The 16,284-nt window shown below is 35.5% G+C and overlaps 1 protein-coding gene across 1 annotated transcript in view; it reads right to left on the reverse strand.

Moving 5' to 3' along the window:
- Positions 1-16,284, reverse strand: part of KIF13A (kinesin family member 13A) — a 242,422-nt gene that overhangs the window by 27,150 nt on the left and 198,988 nt on the right. Inside the window, 8 exon segments of the mRNA XM_074272374.1 lie at positions 67-191; positions 1,090-1,145; positions 2,048-2,174; positions 5,533-5,632; positions 7,669-7,707; positions 10,908-11,054; positions 11,251-11,383; positions 11,525-11,676. Of these exon segments, the coding sequence (XP_074128475.1) occupies positions 67-191; positions 1,090-1,145; positions 2,048-2,174; positions 5,533-5,632; positions 7,669-7,707; positions 10,908-11,054; positions 11,251-11,383; positions 11,525-11,676 (879 nt within the window).

A 16,284-nucleotide genomic window follows, 5' to 3' on the forward strand; every position in this document is an offset into this window, starting at 1 on the left:
TAAAAGACTGCATAGGATCACATACCAATCCAAAGCCACATCAAAGAATGTTAGGCAGCCAATTACCTCATCATCACTATGCTTTATGATTGGCAGATAGAAGAACTGACTTCCGTGCTCCTTCGGTAGTATAGAGTTAACACCAGATGCATGAGGACCTATGAGTTGTTCATTGGCACTGAGATCATCAGCTAATAAAAATCCATAGCACATAGAAAAGATTCAGAAAAAAAGGTCAGTTTTGAAACAAATAAAAAGAAAATTTTAAAATGACCCCTACTTCTCAACATAACCATAATGAATTAAAGTCTTTTTTATTATTCCTTCCCCCAAGTTGTGGATTGAATCATTTTTTAAAAATGGTAGTTTTAATTAATGCATTTTTTCATCAGGATGAGAGATGGATGTGTTACATTATTCGCAGTATAGTTTAATTATTACTAGTTTAAGAATTAGAGAAGCCACATCATGACTGGTCGACTTGGAAAAAAATACTATTTTGAAGGTTGAAAATTAAGCATTTTTATGAAACACATGAAAAAGATGCTTTTTCTTATCGTAGAAGGAATTACTATCACTAGGTACAAAATAATCCTGTTTACTCCTTTTTAATTTAGGTAAGCTTATACTAGAGTTTTGCAAATTCCTGATGTCAGTCACACCTGCAAATAAATATGAGATTAACCTCAAGAGAGGCAGCACAATGAAAGTAGATAGGCATCCTCATTATCAGAAATATTCAAGACCTGCTTCAGTGTGATCCAGAGCAAATCAATTAACCTTTCAGTCCTTGATAAGACTACTTTTAATAAAAAAGCTTCCAACACTGCCAATTTGCATTGAGTTTCCTCATGCTGGAGTTCCCTACACTAGTGAAATTATAGTTCCAGTCTCAATCTCTTTCTTCCCCCAACTGCAGAAAAGCCACACTTATTTATACCAAAAGTTTATTCAGTAAAACCCTTACGTGACTGATTTGGGAAAAAAAATATTGAATCTAACCTTTTCCTTCTTTCCCCAATATTGACTTTTATTAAGTCCTGAAATCTGAAAAAAATTGTTGGAGATTTAGTTCCAATATCTACTTACCATTTAAATCAAGGAAAAGGACCGGTATGTGTGTTTCCATCCCAGCAGGTGGGGTCCTAAGGCCAATAACAAATTTCTATTATAATGGAACACTGATACAAAGATCATCTGCTGTGGATGCTGTTAAGCAACAAAACCCAAAAATGCCGAGAAGGAAACAATCATGTACATCAGTAGAAAAATTCAGGATTTGGGAATCATAACCAAATATCAGCTGTCTGATACATTTGTTAGATCATTTTCAGTTGTGTCCTGCTTTTCATGGGCCCCATTTAGAGTTTAGTATTTCTTGGCAGAAATACTAAAGTGGTTTACTATTTCATTTCTCCACTCATTTTACAGAGGAGGAAACTGAGGCAAACAGGGGTAAGTGACTTGGCCAGGGTCACACAGCTGGTAAGTGTGTGAGGCCAGATTTGAACTCAGGAAGAAGAGTTTTCCTGAATGCATATAGAAAAAATGTAATTTAGTAGAAAGTAAACTTCATTTGCAAAATAAGTTCCATTTAAACTATCTGGAATCTTTCTAAAATGTGTTGAATGTATTTGTGAAAGGAAGAAGAGAGGTATTTATTATGATGTGCTAAGCACTTTACAAGTCTTATCTTATTGTATCCTTATAAGTACCTTCAGAGGTAGGTATTATTTATTATTAACTCATTTATTTTTAAAGTTGGGAGACTGAGATAGCAATTAAGTGACTTCCCCAGGGTGACAGAGCTAGTATGAATCTGAGGTTGGATTTGCACTCAGGTCTTCTTGACGCCAGGTCCCATGCTCTACCTATTTTCTTCTGGGATCTTTTTTATAGGGTCCAAAATCAGGAAGGTAGGATTGGGGTAAGGCTAGAGAAATGTGGGCCTAGAAATAGTGAAGTAAGATTTCCTCAGGAAATAACAAACTAAAGTTAGGGAGAAATTAAAGGAACCCTTCCCTTTGTGGCTCAGGATGGTGCTTACCAGTCTGCAGGAGCACCAGGAATTCCACTCCCAGGAGCAGGGACCAACACAGCATTCCTCTCTTCTGTCAAGCCCACCCACTGTTCCACCAGTCGGGTTTCCCGTTCCAGGTCATCTTCTGTTTTCTCTGCAGTAGAAGATGAAAGGACAAGGAACAACAGAAAGCAAGGAGGGAAGAAAGTCCAATTATTATCATTTAAAGTGAAAAACAGATGAATTTTCAGTGATCCTTGCAACAATGCAGCTTTGAGTACCAGCTCCTTTATTTCATAGAGGAAGTCAGAAACTGTCTAATATATAGTATAATAACATATATAATATTTACATAATACATAAGGCTTAATACTTTTAGAAACATGATATAGCTCTCCTCTCCAAACGATTAGATCTTCCTAATAACTTCTTCTAAGTGGCCCAGTGAATAGGGTGCCAGACTTGAAGTCAGTAAGACATCTTCTTGGGTTCCAATGTGGTCTCAGATTCAGACTAGCTGGGGCTAATCACCTAATCCCATTTGCCTCAGTTTTCTCATCTGCTGAAGAAGGAATGGCAAACCACACCAGTGTCATCATCATGAAAACCTCAAATAGGGTCACGGAGAGTCAGATATGACTGAAAAATGGTCGAATACTTCTCCTTTCCATCATGAGGAAGATAGTTGGTACAGAAGTAATTATTTGCTCCGTGGATAAAGCAGGAAGCCTGGTCTAGACTCACACATTCACTAGCTGTGTGACTCTGGTCAAGTCATTTGACTTCTGTTTGCCTCAATTTCCCCAATTCTAAAATGGGAATAACTTCAGTTTCTATCTTGCAGGACTGTGAGGATAAAATAAAAGAATACTTGTAAAGCATTTAGCACAGTGCCTAGTATATAGTAAGCACCATATATGTGCTTGTTGCTTCCCTTCATAAGAAATTCTGGATCTGAGATACTATAAAATTCCCCCCAACCAATAATTCAATTAATTCCTAAAATTATAATTGATAAAGCTAACCAGTTAAGTTTTCATTTAGTAAATATGACATTCAAGAATTTTGAAACAATTAGTTTCACTCTGAAGTGGGAAAGGAGAGAAGATATAGTGAGAATTCTTTTTTTTAAAAAAATAGGATTTACTTATATGCTTATAGTATCACAGAACAGAAATGGAAGGATCTGTAAATATCATCTACAGATCCAATTTTGTGTGAATTATAAGGAATCAAAGCTTGGGGAAGGGCACAGAGGTAAATAGAGATTTGGATTTTAACTTCTCTGCCCCAAATCGCTACCACACTGCTACTTCTTCCACTAATATCTAGTTTTCAGAGGCCTCATGTCTCAGCTTCTAGGTCTTAGATTGGACAATTCTTCTTCACATGATCCATTTCAAGGAAAAGGACTGGCCTTTCCAGCCATCTTTGTTCCTTCATTCTTTTTCTAGATTCTGCTCCTGAATCTCTAAAATTTCTTTCTTAATCATGACCCAGCAGCTTTCTCACAATAGAAGATCATGCTAGTCCTATGGCCCTTTCCTCTGATTGTTCAGTTCCTCCAAGACTCTTCAATTTAAGTAAAGTGTCCAGGCCAGCAGAGTTCATTCCTTCATTCTTCCTCACTCTTTCTAGTCTTCCTTCTCTAGTTTGCTCCAGCTTGGGTAATTTGTTCTTCCCTCTTCCCACTATTTTTCAGCTTTAGTTAAGAAAAATAAAAGGTGGCCTTGAGGTCAGGAAAACCTGAGTTCAAATTTTGAAAATTCATTTAACCTCTCAAAATTCTAAGTCAAACTTAAGTTTCTTTACTCTCTCTCATATTTTTCACATACACACATATACACTACATAAATGTTATATTTCTATATTCTTCTATACAGATCCCTGTATACCATGTATTGACTTTAGAAACCACAAATTAATGTTATATTGTTTCATTTTAATTTACATGCATTTTTGTACACATCTTTATTTTGTTTTTTATATTGTATTTTGCATAAATGTTTATTTTGTTAAACATTTCCCAATTACATTTTAATCTAAGCTAGGTCCCATAAGAGAGCTTCTCTGTCCAGGGAGTCCTCTCTAAGATGGACTTAAAAAAAAATTAATATTCCCTTCCCCCCAGTTACATTCTTTCAAAAATAGCTTTTTATTTTCAAAATATATATAAAGAGGGCAGCTAGGCAGAACAGTGGATAGAGCACCAGCCCTGAAGTCAGGAAGACCTGAGTTCAAAATATATACAAAGATACATACACAAAATATACACAAAGATGTGTGACCCAGGGCAAGTCACTTAACCCCAATTGCCTCAGGGGAAAAAAAGCAAAGATAGTTTTCTTTTTTCTTTATTAAAGCTTTTTATTTTCAAAATATATGCACAGATAATTTTTCAACATCAACCCTTGCAAAACTTTATGTTCCAATTTTCACTGCCCTTCCCTCATCCCCTCCTTTAGATGGCAAGTAATCCAATATATGTTAAATATGGTAGAAATATATGCTGAATCCAATATATGCATATGTATTTATACAATTATCTTGCTACACAAGAAAAACAAAGATAGTTTTTAACATTTGCCCTTGCAAATTTTTTCTCCCTTTCTCCCCACCCACTCCCATAGACAACAAGTAATCCATATGCAATTCTTCTAAACATATTTCTACAATTATCATGCTGCACAAGAAAAATAATATGGATTTTTTAAGCTGGGGGTTATAAAGATGTTTTTAAAATATATTTTCACAACTCATTCAATATAATTGTTTTCCTTTGATTCTAGGGGCAGCAAGATGGCTTAGTGGATAGAGAACCAGCTCTGAAGTTGGGAGAACCTAAGTTCAAATCCAGTCTCAGGAACTTAACATTTAATAGCTGTGTGACCCTGAGCAAGGTACTTAATCCCAAATGTCTCACACACAAAAAAGAAAAGAAAACAGCAGGATTCTGAGAAGAGGAGCATAAGTTTAGTCAGACTGCTCAAGGGTTCTATGATCCCAAAGGATAAGAATCTCTGCTCTATTAAATTGTAGAAGATGTGATGACATGTGTCTTGGTAGAGGTTTCTTCATGCAATAGTTCCTTATACCAATGAAATCATAGTTCCATTTACTATTTTATACCTGTCAAAAGTTAGAGCTTAATATTTAGGGTTTTGTTTTTGTTTTTGTTTTTTGCTGAGGCAATCAGAATTAAGTGACTTGCCCAGAGTCACACAGCTAGTAAGTGTAAATTGTCTGAAGCTAGATTTGAATTCAAGTCCTCCTGACTCGAGGGCCAGCGCTTTATCCACTGTGCCACCAACTGCCACAATATTTAGCTGTTTAACTCATTTTTGTGAAATCTTTATATTTCTATCACCTTAACAGAAACTAGCTTGTGGACAACTTTTCAGGATCTATCACCACTTCAAATTAATTGGTAAAGCAGCAAAAAAGAGCAATTTTCAACCATTCAAGGAATCTTCGAAATAAAAAGCAGCTCTCAGAACTTACATTCCACATACCTTTTTTATTGCTAACTTTTTTAATCTGTTCATCCAAATATTCTCTACGCTTAATGAGTGCATCAGACCATCTCTCTCTTACGAAGTTTAAATCTTCTTCCTAAAGATAGGTAAGGAAACATTTTCCTAGAGATTACACGATTGACTAATTTCTCTGTTATTTAAGAATATTTTAAATGATCTGAAAACTCTTCATTAGAATGGGCCATTGAACCGTGCTTAGTAATTAATGTAAGCGAGCAAGAACCCTTCAATAACACCACATGCTGTTTAGAGATTCCAATATTCAGAAATCAGAGTCCCCTTTCCCCTGCAGTATTCCCAAAAGGACATTTGTACTGAAAAGCAAAAGGAATTCAAATTTTACCAGATGCTGGATGATTTTCCATGCTTTTAGGAAAGGGTGGAGAGGGAATATTTTAAAATTACAGCTGTACATCTGAAGGATTTTAGATTCTTAGCAGAAGAATCCAATGAAAAAAAGACCCAAATTAGATGGAGTAGCACATAAAACAAAAAAAAGACAGATATTTTCATAGTTCAATGGCCATGTGATCTCTGGAACATAAGGAATAGGTCAGCAGGGAACCCTTCAAACTTGCTGAAAAGATTTTTATTTTCAATAATCATCAAGAGGACAAACAAAAAAATTTCCATGCAAAAACCCAACATGCAGTCAGTCATGCTTTAGGAAATCACAGGAATGTCTGGCTGACTCTTCACTGTGATATGAAGTGGCAGGAAGCACACAAACAGCCCGCAGGAAGTTAGTAAATGGCACTGAGCAGGTGTGAAAATTGAAGGGGAGGTTGCTGTTTTTTCTAAACTTTTGTTGTTGTTGCTATTATATAAACTGTAAGGTTTGGGGGGAAATGAAAACTGACAAAAAACTCTTCAAAACCCTAACAACTGCTTCCTTGGACTGAGCTTTTCCAGGGTTAGGTCTTATTGTCTTAAACAGAATTTTGGACTACAAGAACATAAGTCATGTGGAGGCTTAAGCTTTATGGTCAGAGAGACACAAAGAAGTCAAACAGTTTATGATAGGCTGGGAACCAACCCAGAAACCTTTATTTTAGTTTGCCTCTCTGACTCCTATCATCCTATACTTAACATCAAGCTACACATAATATCAAGATCATGAGTAGGATAAAATTTCACAAAAATTGTTCCTGCAAAAATGTATTTCCTATTCTCTCCTGACCTGTATTTTTATATTAGAAATGCCAACATCTTAGGAATTTTAGCCTATTTCTAAATATAAAGGGTCATTAAAATGATAAAAAACCAAAACAAAAAGAACCCCCCCAAATCCCAACCCACAAACAAGTCTTTGGTTTTCTTACTCAGCTACAAAGTCTCACCTAAAAATATTTTCAGTTTCCAAACTTGGGACAGATCTTGAGAGGGTCCCTAAAAAGAAACCATCTGGTCTAAAGCCTTCACTTTATGCCCAAGGAAACTGAAGCCCAAAGTGATATAAAGTGACTGTTCAGTCACTTAGCTACTAATGGAAGAGATACAATTCTAGCTCAGGACCTCTGACTACAAATCCAGTCTTCTTTCTCCCTTGGAAAACAGATTTAGAACTAGAACTTTATACTGGACTTCAGAATCTAATCCCTCATCTAACAAATGAGAAAAATATTTGCCAGAGAAATATTAGATGAATTGTCTAAGGATACTTAGGGAATAAGTAGAAGACTTAGGACTTGATTCCAGATCCATTGACTCAAAATGAAAAATGTTTTCCACTATATCATATTACCATGTGCCACACTTTTTCTCTGAAAAAATTTGGTGTCAGAAAATATAAAAGTAGTTTTAAGTTAGGAATTAGGTTTTTATTGTGTTTATTAGGGTTCCCCCCACCATTGAATATTTTGATTTTTATTTAGAAAATCCTCATGAGTTAATTATTGAAATATAAAAAATACTGTCTGATTATAATATATGGATAGAGAGATCTATATAATACCATCATATCCCTTGATTAAAGCATAATCACCACCACAGAAGAATTGTTGCCCTTCCTTCCTTTTGATGTTCCTCCTCCTCCCTACCCCTCTATTTTTCAATTTTGGCAGTTAGCATTAGCTGTGCCCCATGCCACAGGATTAACAGCAGCAGCAATACCTGATAACTATCCATATCATCACCATCCTCATCATCTCTCTGGTAGGAGAAAATAAACACAAAGGACATGCATTTTTCTCAAACAGCATTCATGGAAGGGGAATCTTCAACTCATATATGCATATTTACAGATCTATGTATATCATCACAGTGATGAAACATTGCATTAAATGAATTTGATCATTTTTATACAATTATTCATGGAATTTAAGGTGATAAAAGACGTAGACATTAAACTGTCCTGGTTACTGAAAGGGATAAATCCTGTGTGCTAGGGCTTAGTATACTATTGGTTCCGCAAGGACTTCAATACAAACTTATTGTCTGATAGTAAAATGTATAAAGCATCTTACAAATGCAAGACACACAGTTATATCATTCAAATAAAAGCACACATCATCATTGTGGATTGATGGAGTTGTCTGTTTCCCATGTTAATGAACATTAATGTTGATGAGAAAATAATACATGTTCCAGATACTTGACATAACGTTTCAACATAACAATTAAGTGACTAGCCAACATTTTAAGAATCATTCTTTAATTGAAAGCTTTTTGGCTTTGTTAGAATAAACAACATGATCACTATAGTGGTATACCAGAAAGTGATCACAAATTAGGAGTAGAAAACAAGATAAGTTTATAAAAGTCTCAATTTGCTTTAACATTCAGAATTTTTTAGTTTCAGCTGTGCAGATAAATATTCCAAGTCCAAAACTATGTCCATAACAAAATTAAATTATATTATTAAATACATCTGAGACATGTGGTTGCCAATTTCCATTATTTAAAGAAATACACCATATTATCAGTCTAGAATGTTTGAATTAATGATATAAATGACTGAGAACATAGCCTGTCTTCAGACTTCCCTCTTTCCTAGAAGTGTAGAATGGTTTTTTAGGACTATTCCTTGCATGTATTTAAGACCATATAAAGAAAATCTAATCCCACAATGAATCCCAAGTCTGTGTCACTGATATGCATAACTACCTATCTCCTATTCTCCACCATTTACAATGAGTTAAAAGGTGACTACATTTTATAACTAAGCATAAGGCTAATTTTAGACATATTGATACCACTTCTACATGAACATACACCAGTTTTTATCATGTTTCTTTTTTTTTAATCTTTTTTAATTGGGGGGAGGTGGAATTTAAATATTGCTCTAATCTAAGAGTAGTCTACTTTCAATTTTAAAAAATCATTTTTAAAAATACCATTATTTTAACTTAGTTCATTCATATGCTCAATAAATATTTATCAGATTTGTTACATAAGAGCTTCTGGGCTATGAGCTGGATGAATTTTACTGTTATTAGATGCAATTACAATTCTGGATATAGTGGTCTCTCTTAAATGAATTATTTCATATTACATAAGAATCACTTGTATCTTTATGATCATTTGTTTAATCTACAGAATTGCTTCTAAAGACTGAAAGTCACTATTATCTATAATTGCAAAACAGGCATATAATGGATTGGTTTTTAATAGGATTCTAGATTTAGAAGGAATCTTATGGATTTTATAGACCATCAGCCCAACCTTCTCATTATATAGATAAGGAGAGGTTAAGTGCTTTGCCCAAAGTAACATACATTGTAATTGCTAAAAGGCAGGATTTGAATTCAGATCTTCTAATTCTAAATTCAGCACTCTTTCTACTTTACTATACTACATGTCTTTTCTTAAGAACAAAAACAAAAGAAAAAACAGTTGAAAGACCACTGGAGAGAAAAACTATTAAGTTCTCCTAACATCCCCTAAGAGGAATTTAAGTTAGTTGCACTCCTAGGTCTTTTTGGTTCAATTATTTGTTGAGACTTTTTGGTTCACTTGTTTGTCTGAGGTTAAAGGATAATTAACAATTCAGTGGCAGAATTAGATTGACAAAACTTTGAAAACCCCATTCTTAATCTCATAGGTAAAGGATGAGCTGTTGTAAACTCAAGGGTGAACAGGGAACTTATTTTATGCTTGAGTGGGAGACAACTTCCAGTATTTTAGTTATTATTCCATTGAATTTCAAACCGGAGTGAAAGTTCAGTCAAAGGATAGGGAAGAACGGGCTGACAGGAGCACGATACTTAATAGTACTCCCCATTCAAGAAGCCTTAACTCCGAGCCAGATTTCTAACTTACTTTTATTTGGTCTGCAGAAATGCTTTTGTTTGACTGCTTATGCAACTTTGAGGTTGGCTGAGTCAGAGGACAAACAGAAGTGGCTGGGCTTATGCCCAAACTTCTTGGAGAGCCAGAGGACAGAAAGAAAGATGGTTTTCTTTTATCTAAGGCTCCTTGGGTTGAGAAGATGTATGTGAATCCAAATTGGAGAATTTCATACTCAGTCATTTGTATTGGAGCCATTATCTAGTAGCAGAAGTCATTCTGTAGTAGTAAGTCGTGTCTGGTGAAGTCCATCACCTCTTTCAAGCTTGTCAGCTACCACTAATTAATATTCTACCTTATTCTTGACAGCTAGTTCATCTTTATGAGTTCAAATCTGGCCTCAGACACTTACTAGTTGTGTGAGCCTGGGCAAGGCACTTAACCCTGTTTGTCTGTAAAATGAGCTGGAGAAGGAAATCAGTGTCTTTGCCAAGAAAAGCCCAAATGGGAGTCACAGAGAGTCAGACATAACTGAAAAATGATTGAACAACAGAATCAAACCTTTTTGTATGGAATGTTTTAAGTAGTAAGAAAAAAAGAAGCCATTATTTATGAATCCTAAACTGACTATTGCTTCCTAGGGTTTTTTCTTTATTTTGAAAATATGCCTTACCACACTCAGACTTACTAGTCAAAAAAAGACCTTGACTTCATCTCTTGGTGTTTTTGCCACAGTTGCATATAGCTGGCAAATTAGGCCAAAAAGTGAAAAAACAAAACAAAACAAAACAACAACAAAAACAAAAACAAAAAAACTTTAGGAGATGGATAGATAGATATTAGAATGGGGTGGTAAATTTTAATATTCAATTATGACCTAAGCCATTTTTAAAAGAACCACTCACAATAAGAGATGTATTATAGAATATGTAACCATTATATTATAGTTCCCAGCAAAGATCTAAAAATTAAAAATTGAGACTATAAACAAATCTGAATTTTGAGTTTTCAAACTTATGAAGGTAGATGTTATTCCAAAATTAGCCTTATCACAGTTCTCTAATCAGCACCTTTTACTTTCAACTAACCCTTTAAAAATTCCGTTTCAAACCCTGCTTCCTTACCTGATAGCTATCCAATCCTCTTTGGAGTTTGGTAGATCTTGCAGTTACACAGCCAATAGAGACAGAGAGAATGGCTTCCACCATAAGTGGCAATGTACCAGAGTGCTGAACAGGCTTCACTGTTACCTGAACTCTGCGGGAATGACCCTGCACAGAATAAGAAATGGGTGGTGGTGGTAAGCAGAAAAGGAATGATAAGGGATGGGAGAAAGAGTAAAGGGGAAAAAGGAAAGGGAGGAGAAGAGAGAAAGAGACACAGAGAAATGCAGGTGTTTGAAACTGTGAAGAAAGTCAGGGAAATACATGGAGAAATACAGGGATGGAGAAAATCTAGGTACAATACCTGTCTTAGTTGAAAGACACCCCCTGTATTCACATCTTTTGCCTGATGAAGTTCCACTGCAGCATATTCACCCATCTCATTGAGTTCAAGTATAGAAATCCACATTTCTATTCTTCGAGTAACTTCATTCCACCTACAAGGACAACATATCAGCCAACAGTGCTTGTAGCACTCATAAGCACTGGAGCTAGGCTCTGTGCTTACCAACATAACAAGTCACCCATAAAACTATGAGTCCCCCTCCCAAGCCTTGGCTTGCCTTCCAATTACAAACCTGTCCTGGAGTGTTCTTGTTTTAGCATGAAGAGAATCAACTTCCCAGATGGAACTTCCATTCCCACTACATCTGTGACCCCACACTTCAATTGCAAGAGCTCCATCTGAAATAAACTCCAAGAATTCTTCTGTGACATTCACAACATAGTCCTAAAACATGGAGGAAAGGAATCAACAGGGCCGAAGAATGAAGAATAATTTCTATGACACTTCTTTATAATCTTAGCTGCTTAAAGATTTGGGTTCTTACCTTGAAATTGTCCCTCCTATTTTATAGGTTGGCATATATAAATAATATAAGGCTCAGTTGATGTATTGGTTGCTTTTGCTGAAATGCTCATCTTTTCCCCCTTCCTTGTGTTTTTTTATTCTTTGTTATAAGGGATGGATTGATGGATGGGGGACATTTTAGTTAAGAAAAAAAAAAAAAGTAGACAGCATGGGATAGTAGAAAGCACATAGGATTTAAAGTAAGAGGACTTCTATTCAAATCTCTGCTCCACTACTGTCAATGTAACTCTAGGTAAGTGAAATAACTTCCCTGGGTCTGACTTTCCCAAAAGGGATAAAGAAGAGATTGGACTCAGTAATTTCTAAGATATCTTCCACCTCTAAATGTATGAGCTTTAAAAGATAATAATCTAAAACCAAAAGACATTAATAATTTTTTAATAAAGTAAATAAAATGATAGTCTAGCCTAATCCTTTCCCATTTTACCAATAGGGAAGCTAAAGTGCCAAAAGGATAGATAAAATGGTCTGAGGTCAGTTAACCAATCAGTGAATCAACAAGTATTTGTTAAAGATCTATTGTGTGTCAGGCAACATGCTAGGTGAAGGGTATACAAGTAGAAGAAAAAAGAAATAAATAATATTCACAAGGAGCATAAAATCGAATGTTGACAAAACCCAAAAATAAATGTAAATAGCATAAATATTAAATTAACAAATTTCAAATAGATACAAGGAGCATTAAAAAAGAGAACAATAGTTTTTGAAGGTTCAAGAAAGGCTTTATGCAGAAGATTGTGCCTGAGAACTCCAGGAATGGATCAAGGCCAGAGTAAAAGGTCCAGAGCCAGGAGAGAGAATGAGTGCTAATTTAACAGAATACAGAGAACAATTAGGCTGGATCACAAAGTATGAGAGGGAAAGCAATGTCCAGTGAGGCTAAAAATAGCAATTGCAGAGCAGGATGGTAAAGGGCTTTAAAATCCAAATAAAGAAGAGTGTGTGTGTGTGTGTGTGTGTGTGTGTGTGTGTGTGTGTGTATGTGTGTGTGTGATCTCAGAGGCAATAGGAGGCTATGAGCATTTATTGACTTAGAGAGTGACCCTGGATGGACATAGCTTTTGTGATTCAAGTCAATTGCACTGGACTTGTGATGGAGAGAGCCACCTGCATCCAGAAAGAAGACTGTTGGGACTGAAATTCATTTGGATCACAACATAGCATTTTCACCTTTTTTGTTGTTGTTTGATTTATGTTTTTTTTTTTTCTCATTTTTTTCCTTTTTGATTTAATTTTTATTGTGCAGCATGATAAATGTGAAAATATGTATAAAAGAATTGTACATGTTTAACATATTGGATTATTTGTAGTCTAGGAGAGGGGGTGTGGGGAAAGAAGGGAAAAGAATTTGGAACACAAGATTTTGCAAGGATAAATGTTGAAAACTACCTTTGCATCTATTTTGAAAAGAAATAAAAGAAGAATGAACCTGATAGATTATAACATATGGAAAATTGCTTTGGCAGCATGGTGTAGGATGGACTGGAGACTTGAGATAACCAAAGCCTTGTCCAACCAAACCAACCAAAAGGCTTCTGAAATAAGTTAAATAATCCAAGTGAGAAATGTGGGCCTACACTCTGGTGGTAGCTGTGTGAATGGAAAGAGTTGACGAGGAGAGGGATTTGTACTAAATTTTTCAAACCGAAGTTGATAAAAGTTTGTATCTTTCTTCTTCAGTAAGAGAATAATAATATTAGGGTTGTTGATGTAAATGCCAATACCAAGTCTATCATTTATGTTCTAAACAAATTCAGATTTCATCTCATTATTCACTTCCTTAAAAGTATTTTCATAAAGTAATCAATTATCTCTGAGTAGCAAAGGTTGCATAGCTGAGATATATAGAAGGATAGTGATATCTTCAACATAAATGGAGAAGTTGAGAAGACTGGAGGATGTTAGTGGAATGATAATGGATTCTGTTTTGGACATGTTGATTTTAAGATGTCTTCAGAATATCCTGAAATATTAAATAGGTAATTGGTGATATGCAAGCGAAGCTCAGAAAAGAGACTCGAGTTGGAAATACAAATCTGGGAAACATTTGCACAAAGGAGAAAATTAAACCCATAGAAGCTGAAGGAGGGAAAGGGAGGGAGAAAGGGAGAGAAGGAAGGGGTGAGATGGGGGGGAAGGGAGATAGAAAGAAGAGAAGAGAAGAGAAATCACAGTGAAGAGGAAAGAGATCTTGGGCAGTATGACAGAAACCACATTAAGACTGAGAAGTAATCAGGCAGATAGGATAACAACCAGGAGAGAGAAGGATCACAGAAATTCGGAAAGGAAAGAATATATAGAAGAAGACAGTGGTCAATAGTGTCAAATGTAGTTGAGAAGGATTAGCATTGAGAGACTATCAACAGATGTAGAAATTAAAAGACCATTAGTCACTTAAGAGACAGGAGTTTTTGGTCAGTCATGAGATTATAAATGGTTGAAGAGTGAAGGAGAGGAGGAGAAGTAGAGGAAGCTTTTTCAAGGAGTTTCATGAGAAAGGCAAAAGAAATATAGAATGATTGGCTTTAGGGGATGGTAACATCTTATAAAGTTTTTTTTAATTTAAAAGGATGGTGGAGACTTGGACATGAGTGAAGCCAGTAGGGAAATAACTAGCTGATAAGGAAAGGCTGAAGTTTTGAGAAAGAGAATGGTTGAGATTACAGTCAGCTGGAGAACACAGAAGGAGAGAAGATTAAATGTACTGTAGACAAGGGTGCTTTCCTTGGCAAGAAGGGTTATTTCTTTGTGAGACAGAGCAAAAGGCAGAGAGTGGTGAGAAATCATTGAAGGAATTTGAGAAGAATGGAATGGAAAAAGGAAGAATTCACGTTGAATGGCTTCAGTTTTCTTAATAAAGAGCAGGTCAATGTCCTCAGATGAGAAGAAAAGGGGATGGAATTGATATGGGAAGCTTGAGTATGGAAGAGAAAGTTTGGAGTGATTCCTCTGAACAATGAAATTAGGAATCAAATTGAGAAAAATAAAAAGACTTCCTTGATGCAAGCAGAGTATAGTTGAGGTTAGATTGCATGAATTTCTAATGTATACAGTCAGCAAGGTTGTGAGACTTCCTCCAGGTATTTTCAGCAACTACTGAACCTCAACCATCAAGGTGTAGCAAGAGCAGAGTAGCTATAGGGATTCAAAAACAGAGGACAATACAAAGTTGAAATGGCTAACAGTTGGAGAGGAAGGAAACCGAAATTGAGCAGGAGGCCTGAAAAAGTACCGAAGAACAGAGAATGGTGGTCTTAGAATAGGTTTAGAAGGTGTGAAGCATAGGAAGATATGTAATGACAGTAAATTATGGTAAGTTAGATTTCTAATAAGGAAAGGGGAACACTTATAGATAATGGCAAGGTCTAATGTGTGAGCTAAGTGTGGTCACACAGCAAATCTCTGGTAAAGCTTGGGAAGAGCACCCCAGGTCTCTTGGCTCCCAGTCAGGACACATACAAAAAGTGGAGATATGTAGAGACAGAAAAAACTAAAGGAAGAATTACTTTCAAGAGTAAAGATATAGATTAGCTACTTGGAAGGACTTCATGAAGAAAAGAAACAGGTTCAAAAAGGAAGCTAGAGAATTCCCTTTTCAAGATATTTAAAAGAACATAGATTACTTTCTTGCTCAGATATGATCTTGATATATTATACTTTCTTGAATTATTACAGTACAATATTCATTGGCTATTAGGCACTACCAATTTTAATTGATAGCAGAGTACTGGCTATATTCACCTATTCATGTTTCATTTTATTTCTAAAAATTCATGAGTTAAAAAGTTTTTATTAGAAAATAAACCTGACTCTCTTGTTCCCTCCCATGGATTTTTATTTCATGTTGAAATTATAGCTTATTTTCTCTGGTCTGATACTCAGCAGATACAGGGTCAAATTTTCTGGACTTTCTAATGATCTGATGTGATAGAAATCAAAGAGAACATCATGTTTTTGAACTTAAGATGCTAGATGAATAAAGGTAACAGTGGCAGTAATGGGACTTAGACATTGAGCAGTTTCATGGGGAAAGATAAAGTTCTGAACATGTTGAATTTAAATTTAAAGTGTCACTCCATGAATAGAACAGAGTTTCTTAAACTTTTTTTTACTCACAAGTAAGAAATTTTGCCTGAGAAATTTTTATGTAATTCTGGTTATACAGGTCTATAACATAGGTGTACAAATCAAACATTTACTGAAGATAAATCATAATTTTGTGACCCATACAATCAATTACAAGGCTACATATGGGAAGTGACCCACAGTTTAAGAAGCTGGGCTGTAGAAACTCCAGATTCAGGCATGGAGCCTGGGAAAAAGGGTAAGTCTAGAAGAGATCATTGAAATAATTTAATTCATTTCCTTATTTTAAAAAAGAGGAATAGGGAAGCTAGGTGGCGCAGTGGATAGAATACAAGCCCTGAAGTTAGGAGGACCTGAGTTCAAATGTGACCTCACACATAA

This window comes from Sminthopsis crassicaudata, chromosome 1 (genome assembly GCF_048593235.1).
Source record: "Sminthopsis crassicaudata isolate SCR6 chromosome 1, ASM4859323v1, whole genome shotgun sequence".
Taxonomy (NCBI): domain Eukaryota; kingdom Metazoa; phylum Chordata; class Mammalia; order Dasyuromorphia; family Dasyuridae; genus Sminthopsis; species Sminthopsis crassicaudata.